Genomic DNA, 24,153 nt, shown 5'->3' on the forward strand with positions numbered 1-24,153 from the left:
ATAACAAATCACACATGGCTTATGGTCTGATACTGCATGCGTGGAGCTCAGAGAGCAGGTGTGTACATTTCACTTCTCCCTCCGTGCACACTTTATTTTTAGACTGAGTGGTCTTGTTTTGAAATCGCATCTGCTTACATGTACTTTTTCAGTGTCTTCAGTAAAGTCTGACTCTGGTTCTCTTCCAACATCTTTATTCCCTGCTCACATCCCCATCTCAACTCCTGTCTTCTAATTACTTTTATTTTGAAGCTGTCTTGCAAAACAGACGACCTGTGAAAACATTCAATGTCTTCTTCTGGTCAGGGTATTGCTGAGCGCAATACAACAACACACAAATCTATCCTGTGGTATCTTTTGTTGCTAATTTTTCTTTGTTGACTGTGAACCATTTCTGATTTTTGTTGTCTGTGCATTACTTATGTTGAAATTACTGACTGGGTGACTGGGAGCAATTATATTACTGGCTATATTAAGCCTCTTTTGGACTAATATGACCTAGATAACTAAAAGGGGTGTAATGATAAGCATAGTAGATACTATCTACTAATACTTTTTGACGATTTTGGTGTCATAAGGGGTGAGCATATTTCTACAAACTTATCTGATTAGTTATTTCTGAATAATCACTTTTCTCAGACTCAGACTGGATGATGAGATTATTAATGAATTAAAACCACAGTCTGTAGCAGCTACTTTGCTGACTTTGATAATTTCCCTTATTCTGATTACCTCTTGGTACAAGCCCAATGATGTAATTATGTGTCTTTATTGATCTGTCAGGAGGAATCACCTTTTCACTTACTCAGACTCCACAGGGAGGTCGAAGGTCATACAACAACAACTCTTGCAGCACATAGGAGTTCAGTTTCTTGCTCATGCTTCAGTTTTGTGTCTTTCTCAGTGTTGACTTGTGATGCAGGCCGAATATCATCATCATAAAATGACTTTACTTCCTTAGGCAGCTCAAAAAATTATCGATAATAATAATCAAGCATCAGCTTCATGTTTTGCTCTACTCAGCTTTCACTGAGTTCATCATCAAACATGGGAAAGGCATCCAGAATCACATGCAACCTGCTGAATCCATATATACTCACCAGACTGTAAAGCAAGCAGAGACCATCTCTGACCTCTCCGACATCTGCAGGTCACTACCCGCGAAGACTAAACATTTCACAAACAGCTTTTTCCCCATAGCTGTCAGGACTCTGAACGCCCCCCTGTAGTCCCCTCCTCACACACCCCTGGCGCACATCATTCACCTGATGTGAGTGGTTGTGTGTAATATGTTTCTACTGTTGTAACATTGTGTGGTTTCATGAGTGTTTGCTGTTGTCCATGTATGTACTCTGCTGCAGAGTTTAACATGAACTGAAAACAAACTCCAGCACCTTTGGTCGTGTGGCTTATATCTATCTTCTGCCTACACAGGAGACTAAACAATGTGTCACTGTTACATTCCTGTCATGGTGTTGGCTCTTGCAGCTGTAGTGCTCAGATACTTTATGCTTTTTTTTCCTGTACTCCTATACCCTCAGTAACCAATTGAGAAACCACTACTTTATTCATTAAAGTTGGCACTGGCAAATAGATACAGCCCTGAGACAGAAACTGAACCTTGAAAAAGGGACAAAAGAGTTGACCTAAGAGACGTGGAGGCTCATGTCATGATTATTTCCAGCACCTGCGGAGTGTTTCACCCCGGAGCTTGTCATGCAGAATCTGACCTCGACTGGAAATGGGATTAAAAAAAAAAAAAAAGTACAACTCAGCTGCAGCCCTGACTCCTTTGGACAAAAAAGTGGAGTGTGATTGTTGAATAAAATTAAAGCAATGTAATGGTGGTATGGACAAAAGTGTATAGAAAACACTCACCTTTAAGGTACATGTGGAACACCTGACCAGCAAATTGAAGGTCAGAGTTGGATTTCTGTACAGAAGCCCATTGTTCAATCTACCATTCAGTTTTTTATGGCGATATCGTAAACATGTAAGCCTTACAGCCTCTTGACACCACGTATCACAGATCACTGTGCTTCATCACATGTGATGAAAAGGTGGGGTGGTCCTCTTGGGCCAAACAGAAGAGAAGTGCACTGCACATAATCCATCTGTTAATCTGTGCTGCAAAAAAGATCATGCCAATAAAACTACGTTTAGCCTACTTTCTCGTCTAAATACAGTCATTATAATGCTTGGTTAGGATTTTTTAAATTAATCTGTGCTGCATGCATTTTATGAGAAATGTTTAATACTGTGGATTACACAAATTGCATCAGTTTTGAAATCAAAATTGATTGTTTTATGTTAAAATATTGCGCTTGAACATGTTGAATTAATTTTTTTTTCTTTTTTTGAATATATGTAACTACTGATATATGTAGCCCAATTTCCTTTTTTATTTTTTGTTGTGAATTCTGTTTTGGTCCATGCTCATATTATATGTTCTCTTGTGTAAAGGTATCAGGTGAAAAAAATATATATAGAGAGAAAGAGAAAGAAATTTTGATCTCAGTGAGACTACCGGTTTAAATAATAAAAAAATAAAAAAAACAGTAAAATGAATAGATAAATAAATAAATAGATAAGAACACAGTTTTCCGGTGCTGGCTGTTATCAAAACAGCAGAACTAGATTGGCATACCTGAACATATCCCCTCCTCTGTTCATTTCAACCTGTGCAACAGTGCATGAATATGGAAAAAAAAAAAAAAAAAAAAAAAAAAAAAGACAAAATGACAGGACGACTCTGCTCCTAAAGAGAAAGGAGTGTGAGCGGGCTGTGAAGGAAACGCAGAGAGCAGCTACAGGGGCTTGAACAGGCTGAACTAACTTTGGGGAGGCTGTTCCCTCCGCTGACGCTAGGAGCTGTCCGCGGTGCTGAAGCCTCGGCTGCTGCCTCTCTCCATGTGCCCACAGCTCACACAGCTACGGATTCGCTTACCGAGCGTCCAAATTAAACAGGGACCTCCGTATCTCTCTTGATTATTCTCGACTGTCTTCACCCCGCGCGTTATAAAGGAAGTGCGCCGGCAACCCGCAAGGCTCTGTTTGTATTTTGCAGTCGGTCAAATTCTCGCTTTGCTTCTCTTCCACCCCCCACCCCCCCTCACCACCCCCCTCTTTTTTTAAGCCCTGGAAGTATTCTTATATTTCAACACAAGGACGTGTTGTGTAGCTGCGCGAAGAGCGACCTCGACTTTAGCAGACATGTGTAGGAGACGAGACCGTCAGTTGGAAAGCCTCTTCACGGTTTTGGTTCTTGCTGCCGCCGTGGCCCAAATGCACGGGCAAGGTAAGAACTTGGGTCTTGCACGTACTTTGTGGGGATTGTTCCGTGTACTTCCTTCTGTCAAACTACACGAGGCGAAGGTAGAGCTGTGGCACCGGGTTCAGACTCTCCTTCTACAAATGTGCATGTGGTTTTTATGAACAACAATTCAGCGCTTACAAATTGATACGAAGTTTACAATGTGAAAATCTTACAGTGCGCAAGTTGTAAAGAGAAAAGAGACAATATTGCGGGTTTAAAAGTTGTAGTCCACAAGGATACGTCTATTCATCATCTACACACAACTTCTGCTTTCTCCTTTAATTTCAGAGATAACATAACTATTAAATTAGAAACGAGTGGGAAATAAAGGGGCTCCATAGCGCACACACAGTATGGCTCATTAAAAATGTGTTTAATGGTCAGTTACATAACAGGTTTCTGTCAGCAGCAACTTATAGAACCTCTTCGGATTGCTCCAAGTGCATGTACACGCAGGCACACACACACACACACACACACACATCTGACCACAGATACAACGTTAAAACAACCCCAGGGCAAAATAAAACTGAGTGAGATATCCAAACTAAACATAAAAAAAAACAAAAAACAAAACAAAAAAACAAAACAAACAAAAAACATATTCAACCTGATGTGGTCACCTTTCTTGTGCATTCTTCATCTCTTTGTTGAAACCCGGAGTAAACAGTCAGGAAGTGACTTGTTTGGGCACTGAGGTCTGTGTGACAGACGGTGCTCAGTAATAAGACTCTAATCCTCAGGAATTGCTGAAGATTATTGACCAAGCTGTTTGACACAGTTGAGTGCTTGTGTGGGAAGCGGCAACGGATCCATGCACGGTGGCCTTGTCCTAATTATTTCTCTATTGTGCGTCTGCCCTCTCTTCATCATCATGAGTATGATTTCAGTATTTCAACTTGTCTACACAGTTTTACAACCACCGTCCTTTTTTTTGTGTGTGTGTGTGTGTGGTAATCTATCACGTATTTGTCAAGGTAATGGACATGGATAGGAGTCCCTTTCAAGGTAATGCATGCAGATGCAGTTTGCCCACTATGCTGGACATGACTTATAAATGAGCTGAATAAAATATTATGGAATGTGCAGTCACTGTACAGTCTCAGCAAAGGGTTGACAAAGTAATATGTATCTCTCTACTTATTTATCCGAGCAGGAGTACATGTTAAATATATATTAAAAATAAGAATTTGCACATTTTGACAGTTTTTCTATGAACAGGCATGGAACATGCATTATTAGTCCATTGTTATGCACTGTACAGATTCCGTTATAACATGAGGTCATATAAATGCCAGTAGATTGAATGGCTTTCCACATTCTCTTTTGATGAAACAGCTTTCTGTTTCACGTTGAAAATGAACACATTCATGAGGACCAAGTGATTACTAAACAATGCAATAAGTGTGAAAATGAATTCACATCGCCTGGGCTGTTTCAGTCATTACATCTCAGCCTATCAAAAACTGTGATGCAATTCTGGACCAGTGCCGGAAACAATACTGAACACTATCAACGAAACATCTGCTGATTGAATATCTGGTGGAGGAAAGGTGCTGCATTGCTTTAGTGCAGAGTTTCAGAACCTCACGCAAGCAAGGTTCAAATCCAGGTATTTGTAGAATAACCTAACACACCCAGAAGACATTTTATATTTTTAATTAACTTATTTGAGTAAACATACACTCAGCAGTGGAACACTGTAAAGTAGTGCTTAGTAGTCGATGTGTGATTTCTTTTTTTTTGTCTTTTCACATATCCCATGAACTCACCTGCACAATTCACTCACGGCTCAAAACCCTAGGGAGAGGAAAAAGTGCACAGCGCGCTATTTTTGAAGCAAACTAAAATTTTTCCATTAGTGAATTCTCTGCTGTTGCTTAGCCAGCAAATGTTCATCTCTTTGTAAATTCTCCAAGGTGGGCCATTTCAATTTTTAATTCTCATGGGTTTGATGTTTTGCTGTTGTCAGAAGTTTGGAATGCATATACATGCACGGGAGTGAGTGAAGTTTAGGTTTAGACGACGTCTTGATTTCTTATTTGTGGCGGAGCTTGTTGTTGGGAACTTGCTTCAGTCTGTTACCTAGCAGGGAATACAAACACCCATCTATCACCACTGTCATGGGCACAGGAGCAGAGGCATTTTCTGTCTCATGTGTGGTGAGCAAATTATTATGTAAAGAAAAATGTCCCTTACCAATTAATCATTTTCATTATAATTATAGCTTTATGGGGTCATCAAAAGTACAAGCAACTGATTGTTCCCTAACTGCTGGGTTTCTTTATTTTCCACTGATGTTGCATTGTTCCTTACACTTGCAATTTGCAGTGCAAAATCTGGCTGCTTTTGTTATTCAGGATTTTACGCTTGAGAGTCAACAATACATCAATAGTGACTCATAAAACAATCATTTCTAATAGCTGATTACGTGTTTCTGTATGTGCAGTGCAACTGACGCGTTCAGGCATTGTGAAGATTTCTTTTAAACAATACCCTGCACTGTGTGTTGTCACTGTGGTAGAAACATTACATTACGAAAACACTGTGTTGCTTGAACCATTTCCATTCTCTTTCTTGTTGTGTGAATTCATATGAGATTTTATTGGCTTCGAACTTTTCATGCCTTTTCAAAGTCAGAAAAATTGTGTGTGCAGGTAGATTAAAGACTTTTTAGGTATAACAGAAAGCTCTGTGCCCCTGCCTTAGACGACTGCTTCAGCGTTATATTTCATATGGTCGAGGTAGTGAAAACATTAGCATCAAATAGAAAGCAAACAATTTAAGAGACAAATGGAAATGTAAGCATGCAAAAAATTAATTACCTAATGATTAAGTTAAAAAAAACCAAACAGTCTTAGGGCTGTAGGCACTAAGTTTATGGTTATGACAAACAATGTTGCTTTGCAAATGAATTTTACTCGAGCCTTTGATCCCTTTATTTTTTCACGTTAATAAGAGGAGGTCATTTAGGGAGAGAGAGAGAGAGAGAGAGAGAGAGAGAGAGAGAAAACAGAAGGAGGATGATTAAAAGTCTGATCCAAACCTCTCGGCTCGTCGTGTATAACTTTAAATGCAAAAACAACAAGAAAAATAAATCGGACAACCCCTAAATCTCTCCCATGCTTTTCACGAGGCACTTTCATTTAGTTTGTCCTCCAGCCTTTACTTATATTTTCTGGAAATGTCATAGTGACTCAGTTCCTCTTAGTGGAGTTTGCATGGGTTCCTCATGTCTAAATTAATTTGGGCTTCTTCAACATCGTAAAGGCAAACAGGTCAAGTGGTTTGTGACTCCATAGAAATCATATAATAAACCTTAAACCTAGATTTTTTTGTCCTTTGATGGAATGGCAACTTGTCTCGTGAGATAGAAAACCATCTCACGTCATAAATGGGTGAAGAAAAAATGTAAATTACTAATAAATATAAATGAAATAAAAACATCTTTCACGTCATTAGAAGTCAAACGTGATTTTTCCGTGATTTGGTGAAGTGTGTGTGGTGTGATTAATGGAGAGACCTGTGCACAGCAACCAGCGGCTATGTTTTGAGGATGCGATTTCCAAATTGCAACAAGTCATACTTAGCACTGTGCGAGAATGCTACGGGCCTTTAATCGTCTCACTGCGAATCTCTGAGGGACAAAGTGACAGAAGTTTTTATGAACATTAACTTGCATAGACAACCAGAAGGCAACAGCCTGAACTTGTCATAAGTGGTATCAGTCAAATTCATACTCTGTGTAAAGCACGTTATCAGAAGTAGCTGTTACTTTTACAGTCAGATTCTGTGTCAGAAATACTGTAGGAGATCATGATTCCTAACCACTGTAAAAAAGTAGTGTACTACATTTACTGAAAAAAAATATTCATTGTACATCTTCTGCCCAATCATTTGCAACAAACCACCTTATTAATTGAATTTTGTAAAAATATTCAAATTAGTACATCTGATGAAAATAATAATAATAATAAAAAAAAACCTGACAGATATTTAATAGCTAATCATGCATCCATTCAGAGTTTTCTTTGGCCCCAGTGAGGCGCTTGAAGCTTTACACAACTTAATGTCATTCAGCCAAGCCTATTATCTTTATGCTTACACATTTATCTCCGCCTGTTAACAGCGATCTGTTATGTGGGAGTTAGAGAAAGAGATGTTTTATGTATCTGAAAGCTCATTAATTTAAGTTATGCTCTCCTCCTGGTTGACAGAGCTCTCCTTGAAATGCCACTTTTGGTTTTAAGAATGTGTTGGAAGTGTTGTGATGTGGATGTGAACAATAAGTCTTTGTTGTTTAAGATCAGAAGATTATTTGTAATTACTCACATTGGATAAGACATCAGTAGATTCACAATACATGTTAATTCATAATTATTACCTTATCCTCGTGTAGCGATTTAGCAACCAGTTCACATGGAAACAGAAACATTTTTCTTACTCTCTTTAAGGCTGTGACCCAAAAATTGTATTTAAGTCTGAAAGTTAATATCGGAAAAGGAACATAATAAATCTGCACCACCGAGATACTGAACTCAGAACAGAAAGGGGGAAGAAACATTTCCGTGCCTAGTTTTTAGCTTTTGTATTAACACCTGTTACCACTACAGGGGAATGGAGCTCATTTCATGTTTCAAACTAGCATTTTGTGCGTGCTCATCCCGCTCATTTGAAAATCTCTCGTTTGTCTCGCCAACATTTGAGGTCACAACGCTAGTCTCTCTTCCAGAGCTAGCAGTGTTGTTCACATTCACACATATTCATGAAATTTCTCAGGATCGTGGTGCGCTAGAAAAATCCTCACATCCCCTAATTCTAGGGGAGGTAACAGAAATTCACCACCTGTTTGTTGGATTGCCAGTGATTAACTTCATCAAGGGCTATTCAGCATCTGTGTGCTGTCATAATTAGTTTAACTTTCCCAAGGCCTGTCAATGGTAAATGAGAGTCATTATGCCAGAATGCCCCTCTTCAAGGCTTGGTGCCTGCCTGCCTCAGCCCCTCTCTGTGCCTGTCGTGGTCTCTTTCACTGCCTCCTAGGTGGAGCTCACAGCTTGGCTGAATGCGACTCATTTTCAACTCTTCATGTGCAAATGCCTCTCTCGCTCCGAGTGAATGTTCTGTGCATCCTAATTTGAGTCATTGCCTCATGTATTTTCTTCGTCCAAACTGTGGAGCTTTATTTGTCGGAGGGGAGAGAGAGAGAGAGAGTATTTTGCAAGGATCTTTTTGGATTTGTTCTCTGTTTTGGCTCTCAAACAGCTGGTTTTACCCTATAGAAAATAAACCTGGATGTTCTCACTAAATAAAGGCTGTATTTCTTCATCTAAAACTTTAAGAAGACTACAGTTTAATCTTAATGTGACACATGGTTCGTTTTTTTCCTCCATATTTTTACTATTTGGTGAAAGAGCTGCGTCATCTTAAAAAAAAAGAAAAGGGGCGTTTAGACATTATGCATGAATAGGGGAATTCTTCTTATTTACATATTCCCTGTATTCTAAGTAACATAATGTAATTGTCTCAATTAATAATATGTGTGTTTTGAAGTCTCCATCCTTAGATTCATACATTTATAATTTGCTACAATAACAATAATACATATGATTAGCTTGAATAGCCTATTAAAATAGCACAAAAATTACAGTTAACACTCAGATATACAAAGAGAACACACCTAGCAATATATAATGATTATGGAGCTGGTGTAACATAATTTGCCTTAGTACATTCAGCCTACATTCATATCCCAGGTAAATTAGAGTCTGTTCTTGTACCTGATATGTCAAGAAAAAAAGTTTTTAGTATTACATGGTACAGTAAAGCAGTCCAAAAAAAAAAAAAACGAAAGAAAAAACAGTTTCTCCAAGAGAAGATAATGTTTCCTGTCCTGTTTAATCAGTTTGCTGATAGACCTGAAATGGGTTCTTCCGCTTAGATAATTAGGTGAGAGGCTTCTCCAACAAACTGTGTTTTGTCTCAACACAACAATCTCTTCAGAGATCTAAAGTAAGAGGTTTACGATGGAATTGTCAACCTATATTTTCAGCAGAGGAGAGGAAATGTCTCTCAGCTGCTCCATTTATGAAATCTCCCTCTCAAAGCAGAGGACTGTGGTAGGACATCCAGCAGGGAGGCCAATGGTGGTGATGGTGGTGGGGGGGCATCCACACTTAATTTATTCCAAGTGAAGAGTACCCCTCTGGCAAAACCCTAAATGAAGCGATGTCTACCACTTTGTCAAGGTACTGTGCCACTGGCTGACTTTCCACCTGCTTTGCCTTTGGCCTTGCACCTTATCGATCCTACCAGTCATCCACTGAAGAAAAAAAAGAAAAAAGAGTCGGCATAGTAGCGTCCCCCAGGCCGAGCCTCCCTTCCGCACCTTTCACGCTCTGCCTGGCCGTGTACACACCTCCCTAATCAGCACTGGCGTGTTTTGCGGCTGCACTGGGGATGGCTCTCTGAAACGATTAGGCCTGGGGACAGCTCCAGCTCTCTTCCCCTCTTCTCCATGCCAGATCCCATCTAGAAAGCATTTCATCTGTGGCAGCGGAAAGGCTTATGTAGGGCTGGAGAGTGCTGTGTGGAAAGCAGCAGGTAATAGGCTGTGTAATGTGTTTGGGGGAGTAGTTTTAGTATTCACAGTTAGTGCTGACCTCTGGCAGGCTGAACCACCCCCACAGTAATTTCCTCTGAAAAGATGTAATTGAATTCATCAGGATGAGTAAACATATTATAAGTAGCAGAGAACGATAACAATGTTGTGGATAGATCAAGGAAGGGGATAGTTGCTCCACGAGTAATTGAAAATAACCAAAGACAAACGCAAGCAAAGAAAGTGTGCAAGATGCTGGGAGAAGTTGCAGCCTCTCTGCTTTTTTTTAAGTACAAGTGCTACCTATCACAAATTCATTACAAGATCACTAAAAGCATTGAATCTTGCAGTGGAAACAACCTCCCTTTAAGTCACTGGCTAAAATGTAGCAGAGTATCACAGGCGAACATCCGTTCCCAAGCATTTTGTACAGCTGATGTCTTCAGTACAGACAATACAGACACAGAGGGCTGAGATGTGACTGTGAGCCTCGATCTCTGTAGTGAGATGTATTGAAGCAATGTCCCAGAGGACCTTGTGTATAATTTAAAGGTTCTAACATCGACCGCCATCTTCAAAATATCGAACATTTTCAGTCCAAGCAACTGCCGGATGGCCAGGCAATTGTCTGTCAGTTATAAGGCAGTCCTCTGCCTCTGCTTCTCTCCTGGTAACGGCGCACCAGCTCATTGTGGCCGTCCTCATCTGTCAGAGCAGTGAGCTGCCTTTAAAAATGATGCTCGCCTGTAAGAATGGACTACTTAGCAGGGAACAGCTGCAGCTCTGTTGGACCACGTCATTGATTGCAGGACTACAGCTTTTAGTGGTAAAAGCTGGCCTGTGCATTTCTGACATTTCTTTCAGCTCGCATGTGAAATGAAAAGAAATGACTAGCATTTTCCTATTGATAGAGGCAAAGCTTTGTGAACCAGACAATACATTTGACAGGAACATAATGTAACCGTATCACTCAATATTAGTTTATGTTTCTTCTCTTTTTACAAATCAGTTTGTGAAATAAATAAAGGACGTCATCTGAAATACCTCAACAAGTGTTGGATGGATTGCTTTGGAATATTGTACAGACACCAATCGATCAATTTTCCTCTTGCCGCCATGTTTTTTGTGAAATGTCTTGACACCTATTGGATGATTAGTATTAAATATATTCATTGTGTCCAGATGACTAATCTTAATGACTTTGTCATTCTGCTGGCATTTCCATTAGTTGAAAGTTGTGGTTTTGAGTGAACTGTTATTAGATGGATTACCACTAAATTTGCCGAAGACATTATTATTAACTTTATCCCCCAACTGTTCATCTATCACGAACAACAGGTCAGCATTTCTCCCATACTGTAGACAATACTTTCAGGCATTTCAGCCAGACATTTCCGACATTTCAGCCCCGGCTATACTATGCGATTGAACTAATTAGCATATGTTAGCATGCTTACACCATAAATTAAGATGCTGAACATCATCGTGTTAGCATTGTCAGTGTGAGAATGGCTCCATGCCAATGTCAGTATTTTGTGCAAAACCTCACTGTGTCTAAGTACAGCCTCAGAGCCACTCACATACTGGAGACTCTTGTTTGACTCTCTGTGTCCTCTTCGCTGGAGGTGCATGTCAATATGTTTATCCTTTAAGGACAGAGCTGAGAGTGAAGAGGCCTGAACCCAAACGTGTCTTTAATGATTCATCCAACCTGCATCAAAGAGGAAAGCAGTGACATTTAATGATTGGTTTGAATGGTCTTTCATTTTCATTGATTCCCTTTAGCGTCTCTGAATTTGTCCTTAAAAGCACCAAATGATGTTATTTGGCACCACCATTGTGGGGACGTTCCTGAATTGTGTTTCAGTATTAGGAACAATTCAAATCTCCTTGCCTGAAAGTTCAGCAACTAAAATGCACCACAAACTTGTTAGTATTAAAAACAAACTGGAATAATTACATACGGTAGCATGCTTATACCATTTGAAAGGGCCTGGCAGACATTGAAATGTTAATGTCTTCCATTTAACTACTTATGATTCCGGCTTTTATCTGTAATTTTGGGTTAATTGTGAGACCACCATATTTGCATGGAAATAGATGTGTATTTAGATGCATGTGTGTGTGTGCATGTGTGTGTGTTTGTGTGTGTGTGTGTGTGCCTATTATTAAGCTGCTCCTCTTGGTTACCTTCTAGTTGTTTTTGGCTGATTTGCTGAAGCCTGTAGGCCCATGCTTTCACAGAGCATGGTATATTTAAATGGACTAAATAGATGTCACTGATATCTGAAATCACCCTTCTTTCTTCGTTTAATTGAATAAAGGGTTTTCTTACTGCCTCTGAGCTCAAAACATCACTGAAAGATCATACTGAATAAACTCTTTAGTTTGACCATTTTATGCTTAGCATTGCATTACATTAAAAAAAAAAGAAAATCTCCTTTCCACTTCTTAATTTACCCAGAGATAATTTTTCAGATGCTTGGTAGTTTGGGAAAGGTGCACGTATTCAGTCATGCATGTGCACTGTACTGTATATTATTATATCTGAATTATAAATGCAAGAGGAGAAAAGTAATTCTGATAGTAGGGGATGAGTTTTTGCTATAGCTTGGGCATTACACAGTGTGTGCACGGTAAACTGAGGTATTCAGGAAGAGACTGGGTGGGAATATCCATTCATTGGACACATGAGAACAATCAATCATCAGCGGTAAATGTGGATTCAATTCACCGTAATCCAAATAACATCACACTCATGTAAACACCACACTCTCATGTTGCTGTGATTATGGCCTTAATAATAACTAATAAAGGAGTTTCATCTCACATGAAACACATAAAGGGCAAATCACCAACTTGAAAAGACAACATATCTCAGTCCGTCCCAGAAGACATACTGTACTACAGGGTAGAATCTACAAAGGGAAACAAACCAGATCTTCCCAGCTGTGAGTCAACAAGTACTAACCACTGTGGCATGCTGTGCTCTTTTAGAAATGCACCAATTTCAAAGAATATAGGATTTTCTCTCCACCCTAGATTTCACCTCGATCCTTGCAACAGATATTACTTAAATAGGAAAATGTCCTTGCCTGAGAAACTCTAAGCACCTACCCTTAATAGTGTGTGCATTATAACCATTGTTGGTTTTAAGAGGCAGTCTGAAGAGAAACAAAGAAAAACACTTCAGATTAATCTATTTTTTTTCTTTTTCTCTATCAACACGAGTAGCATTGTAAACACATCTCTGTTTTTAGTGGAGCCTGTTCTGTTGGAACAAACAAACAAACAAAGAAAAAAAACCCCCAGATCTTTATCAGCTGGCAGCCTTGGGAGAAGGAGAGAAAATATTCTGTGGAAGATCATCCTGGGGCCATATCTTGAACGAGTGTCCACGCAGCTACCAACCACTCACATGCTTCTTGACTTTTCTCCATTTCAATTGCTGTATTGTGTGTGAATTGTTCTGCTACATCCTGAGTTTTTCATCAGGACAAAACGAACGACTCTGAATTCAAAACATGTGAGGACAGCTGCTGAAATAATGACTTGGTTAGACTCTCCCCTATACAGTGTCTGTCTCCTATTATCTCCACACCCTGGATGGTGGCAATCGGTTGTTTTCAAAAATGTATTTCTCATTTTTTTCCAATGCTGATTTCCCAGACAGACTGAGGAACATGTACGTAGTATAGCATAATAGAGTAGAACATCTTGAATGAAATTGCGGCTGTGAGGGTTTATCCTGTGTTTTTTTTATGGTAAAAAAAAAATGTGCCCCAGCTTAATTAAGGTAGTAGGTTAGAAACAATTTGACAAGGAGGGAGCAAAAGAGAGAGCAGAGTTACAGAGGAAAGTAGCGGGGAATCGTTTCCACCACAATCCTTCGATTTATATCAGGAAGAACATTAGATTCACCGTTTTGTTGATGCTTTTATCTAGAGTGCCTTAACAGGAGGAAACTAGGAGAGCATTCAGAACACAACGCTGCTCGAAACAATAACCATGAAAATGTTTTCATTCCGAGCATCTTAAGTGGTCCCAACCAGACAAGTGTCATGTTATTTTATGCCTAGGTGTACACAATAAGGAGGATGGTGGGTAAATAGCCTGTCAATGTCAGTGACCGCTTCCGCTTGAAGGTGACATGATTGTGTTTGGTTGAACTTATTATATGTCCCTGTCAAAGTAGCTTCATCCGACCAGTAAACAAATCTAGACGAGGTTTTAGCAAAGCTGTGAAAAATCTCATCACAAAAGTGCCGCACTTGGCTCCAGTGCAATTACCCTCTGTAAATGAAGCTCAGTCTATCCTGTGAGTCTCGCACCCTCTGTGCAGCGGTTTGCACATGCACTCTGTCAACAAAGCAGCACGGGCCTCTGTTTGGAAGGTGCGAGGCTGTTTACCTTTGTTGCTGTGTGGATTGATGAGGTGGCTGAGGCAGAGGCAGGGGCATGATGAGAATAGTTGGGAGTATTACTGTGGAAAGAGGTGTTTCCCCTCGGAGGCGGCTAACTGAGTTTGACAAAGCTGTTTCTGCTGAGAGGCTGCAGGGACACTCTCTGGCCCAGCTCCAGGAGCCCTGGCTCTGCGTGTGGATGCACATTTGAGGTAGAGATGAAAGGTAGTGCAGAGACAGGAGGGAGGAGACAGCTCCCAGTAACATTGTTTAAGTAGTGTAAGTCAGACTACAGTGTTTTTAATGTTTTAGTAGCGTAGAGGAAATACAAAAATGAGATAAAGCATGGCCTGACTTCCAGAGAGCTCTGTCAGATACATGTCCATATCTGACATATTAGCTCTTATTTTGTCTAAAATACAATTACAATTTTAGATATCTGTCCAAAATAATACACAAACACAACAGAAAACGTCGACAACGACAACAAAAAAATTATCACAAAACTTGAGTGAACGTCAACAAGGTATTTAATCTCATGTTGATTTCTACTTCTGTCCTTACATTCCCTTTGAATCTGGCTTTCTCTCATTAGATTGTTGATCAATTCTGCTTCAGGATTTTCTGTTTGGATGGCATACAGCCATCCCTATGGCTTTTATAGGGGACAAACCACTATGTGATTTTTACGCAGCTCCAACTGCCAAGGAAATTGGATTAAACGCCTGCTGTGATTTTGGAGTCATTTTATTCTGCAGCCTTTCCTTTTATTGTCTGTATGCGCACTCTCTGTCTCAGTATCCCTTGCCATTTGCAAGGGTGCTCTTTGCTGTTTTTAACCTTTTAAACTCAAACAAAGTTAACTATTGACTTTTTTTTTCATATTTATTGCACTCAACTGTAAATGAAAGAAGAGACGAGAGAAAGGTTTCCAGCCAGCTGGATTTGTCACCCTATAAGCCAATGGGATTTGTGAGCTCACATTTCATTTCACAGCACAATCCAGTCTGTCCAAACTGATTATGAAGGCAAATATGAGGACACATTTGAAGGCACAAGTTCAAACAGATTCTAAAAGGTTTGCAAATGTTTTTTTCCCACTCATTTGCCTTTGCATGCCACTGCTTGCGAAAGAGACAGGTCGATGGGGATTTGATTATGGCTAAAAAAAACTAAAATTTTATATTTGTATTTTAAAAATACAATATATTATGTACTGTAGGTAATAAACATTCTAATATAAGTACTATAACGCTTGAATTTGAAACTGTGTTAAGTGTGGTCAGGACCTTTTTAGAAAGAAAACATTAGACACAGTTTATTCAGCTTTTTTCAGTGACTTTACCTTGGAATAATGTCCCATCATTGTTTTCTCTTCTATGGTGAGCGATAAGAACGCACCAATTTTGTCTTTTGTTGCCACATCAGTCATATTTAAACACAAGTTAATTTATCAAATTGAATGATAGGTCAATATCTAAAAGAGCTGTCGTTTATTGACTGATTGGCAAGAGAATCCTTGACGTGTATAGAGTAGAGAAACATTTTTACATTTTGTGTTTTTCCCTATATTTTATAAAAAAAAATCAAAAAACAGATGAGACATTTCAGAGAACAACAACAACAACAACAACAACAACAACAACAATGGCAGCTAAAACTAAACTGCACATTGAAGAGTGGAACTGAAAAACAATACTGTAGCTGAGTGAAACTTTAAAGGTTGAAATATTCTTTCTCAAGAATACTATATATTATCACCAAAACAACAGCTCGGTCTGAAGCCTTTAAACTAAAATTATTGACCAGTGGACAGACTGTCAGCTCAGAGGTGTCATATTCACCCTCTTCATTGACTCACAAATAGATCCTCAGAATAGAAGTGTTTTAATAGATCCCCAGGGAAAAAAAAATTCTTGTTGTTTCCATGGTAATATGAGGGAGGATAGTTTGCTTGCAGAGCTTAATTCCAGGAGGAAACTTTACTTGAAATAAGGTGAATTCAGACAATGGCAAAAGTGGTATGGAAGCTTCAGCCCTTCAATTTCAACATCTCACCAAGGCTGAAAATAGTGGAATAATAATAATGATACTCAAGCACAAAAAGAAGTCTAGAATAATTGTTGGCACGGAGTGGCACAAGAGGATGCAACAGAGGAAGGTCAATGCACAAAGACATACACACACACACACACACACACACACACCGACGCACACATACACACTAACAGACAGATCTGCCATTAGGCAAATGGATCTGGGAAGGCACTTCAGTATGTTTGCTCTTTGTCTCGGTCCATCTGAGGATTTGGTGAGCTTGAAGACAAACCGCCCCTTGATCTGAAAGCTCAGAATCACGGAAAAGATAGATCAAAGCCTGTGCCTTCTCTCCAAGACGCTTCTGTTAGAGTCGGGAAGATTGAGCGAAGGAAGGGGAGATAAAGGAGGAGAAGAGAGGGCAAAGTTTGTCTGTGTGTGCCTGTGTACTCAGTGTGTCTAATTAGGGTGGTTTTCTGGTAAATACGTAGGGTAGGAGATGGATTGGTTAAGAGGAACCGCAGAAGATAATCCCTCTGTCTGGGTTTCACATCCTCTCTCTGTCACACAAGCATCAGGGCCCCCTTAGACACCTTGAGACAAAATAGGGCCTGGTAAATGATGTATGCAAGTAAGGACTTGAAAATGTTGCAGCTGCCTTTTGGGAATCTGTGCGCTGGTTTTGCTCCTTGCTCATATTAGCATGGGCATTGAATTACACGCACGCAACATTAGCGTATGGTTGAAGAGCTTAAATTTGAAGGCCTTTCTAGCCGCATCAGCTGAAGCAATAAACATATTGCAGTGCATTTATTTGCACAGGGCCCCAGTTTTTCAGTGCTGTAAAAATTGTTGGCACAGATTAAGATTACGTTCAATGAAGCATTTAGACTCTTGCAGGTTCTTGGCTGCGTTCTGTGTTCAGTTAATGATTAAGCAGAAAGCTGTCCTTCTGGCCTTTATTTGAAACACTTCCTGTGAGAGAAGCTTCTTAAATTAATTATGTTTGCCTAATGAATAATTAAGCCAAGGGAAAGATAATTTGGTGTTACGCAGTGAGCCAGACCATTGTGCATGTAAAGGAACTGGTGCTCTGTGTGCCTGGATGATTTCACGTTGGGAGTGTGAAATGAGAATTAGCAAACAATTTGCCTCCTGTTCCATCCTTCACCATGACTAAAATATCACTCCTGATTATGTCTTGACAAGTGTCAATACTGCACGCCTATTTGTTAATTGAACCAGAGACAGGTTGTTTATGAGGTTCCATTATTTTGGTTTTGAATTGAATACTGTTAGTGATTCATAATTTGAATGAAAGCAGATAACTGTGTCAGGTTGTGCGCTGACAGAAGTGGAAGTGCAGCTTTAATGACAGGAGACAAACATTAATAGCTTCTTTTCTGTGGAGGTGAGACGCAGAGGATAGGCATTAAGCCACGAGAGAGGACATTTAATTATCTAAGTCTTGCGAGTTGTTACAGTGGAATAATACATGGGAGCCGCTGGTGCAGCAGTTTAAAAGGATATCACACAATCTAGCAATAAGATTTGCCATGTAGCTGTCTCTCAAGACTTAGGTGTTGTTACCCTTCAAACAATTCTATTTATTTACATAAACATCCACCATCTTAATTGGAGAATATTACTTTCTTCCTCCTCAAAACACTCGAAGACGTCTCCATGGATATTCCCTCACAATCATTTTACTCTTCCTTTCTTTGGCAAAATGTAACAGAAACTTCCAATTCTTGCAAAGATATTATTTTCTTAAACTAATCTGATGCTCTTGTAATGCATTAAATTCCTAAGTCGCATTTCTCTTTTGTAGATGATGTGTCAAATGAAGATATTACATGTGGATGGTTATTCTTTTTTCACTGGATTCAATGAGTTGTGTACATGTGTATTTCTTTCTAATATACACACCTAGATTAGACACGGTGTAACAAGGCAAACAGCACTTACAGATGCAGTTTTGTTTCTAACAGTGATTTATAGGCTCCGTGAGTCACTCACACAGAGGGAATGAGAGGGAGAGGGAGAGAGAGAGAGAGAGACACACACACACACACATAGACAGACTGACACACATGCACACACAGACACCCTTTCTGTCTCCTTGTCTCTTCCTCTCCCCCTCTTTGTCCCTCCCTGGTTATAAAGACTTGCCAAGAAATCATTGGCTTAACAGAGAAAGGGCAAATCCTCTTCAGCCAATTTAAATTCTCCTGAGCACATGGTGCAGACTATTCCAAACTAATTAATAGACATGTCATGAATAAAAACACTTTGATTATGAAAAGAGGTTGCCCTCTGCCTCCTTTTAGGCCTTACATTAGTATGAGGACACATGTGGTGAATAGCTGGAGTGTTAGTACCAGCAGCCTGAGACAGCGGCAGATGCCCTCTCTTGATTAAATTTTTCGCTCCATGTTTTATTCAGGGCTGACTGCGTGGACCCAATGCCACAGTCTGTGATTAGCCATACCTGTACCAACAGGAGAGCCAGGGTCAGCAGGAACAGGAGGGCAAGGCCTACTCTAAGGGCAGCACACAAAGACATGTGACCCTGGAGGCCTCGCTCACACAAGTGCACTCTATCACCCACCAGCTTCCAGCTCTCTCAGTCAAAGTGACAAACAGCACAGATCTTCCTGTTCTATAGCAACACTAAACCGGCACTTGCTCAGTTTTATTTATGTGTCTCCCCTGTGCTGTGAAGTCGTGGCAGCACATTCACTTGAGGACTCTGGTGGTTATAGTACAGTTTCTCAGGAAACAGAGACCTGTCCTGGATCAATTTATTTTAGTTATTTAGATTCTGTTTAACTGACTGCTTTTTCTTCCTTTGTTGTGACTTCAGCATCCAAAGAATTATGTCGTTTAGGAAAAGCCTTTGAAACTCTCTGTATATATGGCTGCTTGTTAACTAATACTTCTAATGGATTATGAATGATTTATACAGTAATAGATAAGTGAGTTTGAATAATCTTAAAGTTCATATAAGAAGTATGATACATTACTGATATGTTCATCATAGACAATTAAATTGTGTGCTTATAAATTATTTGTATATATGTCATCAGTAATTTATAATCACACATATTGGTAAATCATGTCAAGAACTATGATTTGAAGCTGATATATTAGACTATGGTTTTTGTTATTTCCAATATCATTTTTCATTGATTTTGAAATGGAAAAAAAAGTGTGATGATAAAAAAATGAAATTATGTTTACTAAGCTCAATATTTTTATAATTGTAATTTATAATTTTCATTTTTGAAATGCCTTTTGATAAGATAAGAAGAAATAAGAAAACATATTTTATAATTACGTAATAGTATTATAATTGTGGCACAGTGGAGGACGCTACATTGGGGTTATAGTTTCCATAGGGGAAACACATCACACATCACACATGACTATGCACAGTCTAGAGTTGATAACATGCACGATGGAGCTGTTAGTGTTATGCTCGGCTGCTTTATTGATTGTGTAGTACCAGTGCAACATCTCAGAGACGTGCATGGTCTCTGAGCTGTTATAGATGGCTCTGTGGTGGCTTATGTTACACTGCAAGGAGATTCTGACTGTCATTATGTGGTCTTCAGCCCAGCTGACTTGTCCCAAAGGGGAGCCGGACCCCCTCCAGAAGCCATCTGTATCCTGGACAAGACTATCCATCATCCTCGCTGCAGCGCTCAATTTAGGGTTCTTCTGCAGACAGCTTGAGGCAGCGGTGAACAGCTTTACATGTATGCGACTGTAATGAGAGCCCTTGAAACCTGCCTAGTGGCTCTCAAAGCCAGACTCGAGGGCTGAAGGGAATCAATGAGTCAATCCCTGAGGATGAACCCACGCCCGTCCTCCAGGATTGTTCCAATTGTGGGTCTCTTTCCCAAATGTCTCATTGTGGAGACAGCAGCACTAGATTTAGAAAAGAAAAGATGATCATTGTTAAAGGACACAGCACAGTATCATTTAAAGGGTTCAGTGGAAGATTCATTCCATTCTATTTGTTGATTATAATACACATAGTCTCATGCAAAAGGTCCCAAAATCTTTTTCTGTCATTCTATCTGCATAGCATATTCCCCAGTACAACAAGGAAACTGAAAAAAAAAAACTTCTGGAATCCCTGCTTCAAGCAAACCTGAAACTGTATGTATGTTTTACCCCGTGGCCTTGTGTGTACCTAATGGAACAGCAACACTGGTCTAAGCATCCATTAGTGCTCTTGAGTATTTTGATCATAGTGTAACTCTCCTCAGGGCACCCCAGCATCATATTTGTGGCACTAATGGTTGATGTTGTTGTTGCAGATTTCACAGGAAGTTTTGCGTTTTATTCTACCAGGTATGGTGACTTATAGCTCACATTCATTTACATCCTTGGGGCAAAAGTTGTAGGGAAAGGAGGATTGTATGCACTTCATGAAATTGTGTTCACTCACGCTTGAGGGCTGCCTGCTGCAACCACAGGAAAGTGTTTCTCATTAATTTCCACAACCCAGACTTTCCAGGCAACCTCCAGTCACAAGTCTGCTTCTTTAACCTCAGGCTACCACTGCCCCATTGCTAGGAAACAAATAAATCGACGTCAAACATCCAACCATGCTTTTGAAGCAGCGCAGAAACAAGAAACCTTTTCTCTGAGCCTCAGAGAGCTCCATGCCAGGGTTGAGGGTTGTTATCTTTTACAGTTGTCCCAGTTGTATCTGATGTAGCACTGAGAATGTGTTTATCCTAATGGCCGTCTGAGCCACTATATCCTGCTGAAAGCTTGTATCAGACACACAACTCACATTGCCTGGATTCAAAGTCTGTCAGCGATGCATTCATCTGTCCAGCAGGTTGAGCAAGTAGAATCCATTTTGTGTCAGTTAATTCAATCAGCCTCAGCTGACTGCTGCATGCTGACGGTGCTCTCAGGGGCCACGGGGGCTTTGGAGAGAGAAGATAGAAGAAGGATCTTCTTGGCAGGGGGGTGAAATGTCATAGCCCACTGCCCCGGCCAGATGAGGCTGTGTTACACACTAACTTGGCAGCTCAAGACAAGATAGTTGGAGCTTATCATATGTAAGCTCGGGGAACGAGGCCAGTGGGCATTCCCACATTTCTGATTGTCGTATTGAGTCCCACATCTCTACATTACAAATCTCATTCTTCATGCTGGTGTGCTGAGCTCTCACACAGTTTCTCAATAATCACATAGGCTGGTTGGCGACACATCTAAATCCCTCTCCCACAGGTTCCCAATTCCACATGAGACTTGTTATGATGTTTTCTGTACCACACTCAAAAAGTGTAAGCAGTAAACCACCTCAAGCATATTGTATGCTGAAGGCATAGCCAGACAGCCATAATACCTAATTATCTTTCTATGCCCAAGATCAGTCTATCCACAGTGCACGTCACTGCAGCCACTAGTGAGCTTCTGTCAAGGAAACTTACATTGAAAGATGTAAAATTGAGGAAGACTGACTTAAGACAGGTATTAAAAAAACAACAACTTTGAAGCATGTGGGTGAATAGCATCAGTTTACTTTGCACAAAATCTTCATTTTAACGTACCTGATAACTTTGAGATTAGGGGGAATGTGAGGAAGTAAACATAAACCTCTTGTTCCAGCACGTTCTTGCATAAACATGAGCATGCCTGTGTCACTGCTGGTAATACATTGGAATAGTAATCTGGATTTAGAGTGGAAATAAAATATGTTAGGTCAGGATTTATCCCACATATAGTCACTAGTGTATCAATGTATTTTTCCTGCCCTTAACTGAACCTTAGTACATTTATCATTTAATTTCATTCTTGCTGAAGGTACTTAGACAGATGCAAATGGGTACACTGAAACATGATACATATTAAATCAATTTTAGCTGGCTTTGTGTGTGCAAACAATTACTTTGCCTTTGTTTATATTAGTGGAAAGTTTCAGGTTTGCTGCAGCTACTACAGAGAACAGAGTAGATCGAGTGGGATGGTTAACTGTGGAATGCTTTGAAACCAGTTCTATTGGATTTCCATCACTGCGTTTAGTTCACAAGATTTGTGAGATGATGTTTTTGTTTCTATTCTTAGTCAGACAAGCCTCCAGAGGGGCCCTTGCTTTTATTTTGATCACACAAGAATATATCCTGATTTTTCCCAGTAATGATCCCATCTGTGAGACTGGCAGCAAGACTCCCTGTAGACAAACAGCTAGTCTGGGAAATTAAAGGGAACATCTCAACAATGTAGATATATGGAAAGCTTTGACTGAAAGCATTAATCATACCTTGAGAGTTCTGCTTCAGCCTATCAGCTTGCCTTTAAAGGGAAATACAAAGAGCTATGTCCTCAGCTGTATGTTATACCAACCCACGTAACTGCTCAACACAAAGCCACAATATTCTTTTGCTGCTTCTAAGACCCTTTTGAAACTAAATGTCAATCCAAAGTCATCAGTATCTTCATTTTCAAATAACGTTCTTCTTTCGGGCTGCTCTTCTTAATATCAGCCAGCCATTTCCTACATCAGCTAGAATGAATGCTTTCAGGAAGGATATAGTTTGCACCGAATTTATACATGATATTTCTTCTCACACTTAGACCTCGAGGGTGTATGTGTTTGTTCAGGGTATGTTTGTGTCTGGGAATGTGTGCGTGTGTGTGTGTGTGAGACTTGTTCATGGCATGTGTGCATGAGCACTTGAGCATGTGGCCGAAAGGACTGTCGCTAATAACAGAAATTAAATTTCTGTAGATAAACATATGGAGATTGCAGGGTGTGAAATTGACTTCGGGCTGTGAAATTAAAGGCAATATCCACTGAGGTGATAGCTCCAGTTGTTCGGGGGCGGGGCATGCTGCACTGTATGCGTGTGTATTCTGCAATTCAATTAGTGCCCCTGATCATCTCCTTTAGCAAGTCTGATGTGGTGTGACTTTGCGATCCACCCGCTCAGTCTTGGAGAGATGTTTGATTTATTTGTTCATTAGGAACTCTCTCTGCAGTCTCAGACCTCTCATCAATCCCTGTTCACCTCAACAAGCACAATCAACCGTCGTTCCATTTCATAGCCAATGGGAAATAAAAGAAAAATTGCCATGCATCATACCCATTGATAAGGCCGTCCCCTGCCAAAATTTTCTGCTAACCCGTGGCGTGGTAATCTCATTCAAAGTGGATTAAATATTAAATAGTTTGGCGTGTGTGAGGAAGGAGAGCAGGCTAGTGAAATGCCAGGAGGATTAAGTCGGAGCGGATATAGTGTGGCAGCAGTAGCATGCTATCCTAGAGTTGCTGTTTCTCAATAATAGAATGTCAGGAAGGGGAAAGGGGGAAGGAAAGGAGGGGTGAGGGGATGTCCTAACTCCAAGCCTTGGAAATCACAGCTAGTGTAGAATCATTATTATTACTTCCCACTCACACTGGCTTTAAAATGACATTAACCTTTGCTGTTGGGGAAATGTTCACACCAGCGGTGCTAAACCTCTTGTGAAAGACATTTCTGTTCACTTTGTTTGGAACAAAAATTGTGAAATAAACTGTGAAATACAATATTTTAGAAATTCAATTAAAAAAAAATGCCATTAAGCCTCTACAACAACACCCATTTATAATTTTTTTTTTTTACAAAATGTAATAATCCATAACAATCTGTTAATAAGCAATGCCATTTAGTGAAACAAACATTAAAACAACCTTGCCTTGAGGAGGAAGTGTTATTCGTATCCATTTTCATGCTTTATTTTATAATGTTTTATCTCTCCCTGAGCGATCACTTTGTCAGCATCAGTAA

At 39.9% G+C, this 24,153-nt stretch overlaps 1 protein-coding gene across 3 annotated transcripts in view; it reads left to right on the forward strand.

Moving 5' to 3' along the window:
• Nucleotides 1–2,870: 2,870 nt before the first annotated feature.
• The window catches only part of LOC139607838 (seizure protein 6 homolog), an 85,457-nt gene continuing 64,174 nt past the window's right edge, over nt 2,871–24,153 (forward strand). For all 3 annotated transcript variants that reach the window (XR_011684905.1, XM_071461085.1, XM_071461086.1), the window contains exon 1: nt 2,871–3,298. Coding sequence is in view for 2 of the 3 variants with exons in the window: in XM_071461085.1 (XP_071317186.1) it covers nt 3,214–3,298 (85 nt within the window). In the remaining variant the exon portion in view is untranslated. The remainder of the gene's footprint in view (nt 3,299–24,153) is intronic.

The sequence above is a fragment of the Trachinotus anak genome, unplaced genomic scaffold (genome assembly GCF_046630095.1).
Source record: "Trachinotus anak isolate AG129_WGS33_773 ecotype Australia unplaced genomic scaffold, CSIRO_AGI_Tana_v1 ptg000024l, whole genome shotgun sequence".
NCBI lineage: Eukaryota > Metazoa > Chordata > Actinopteri > Carangiformes > Carangidae > Trachinotus > Trachinotus anak.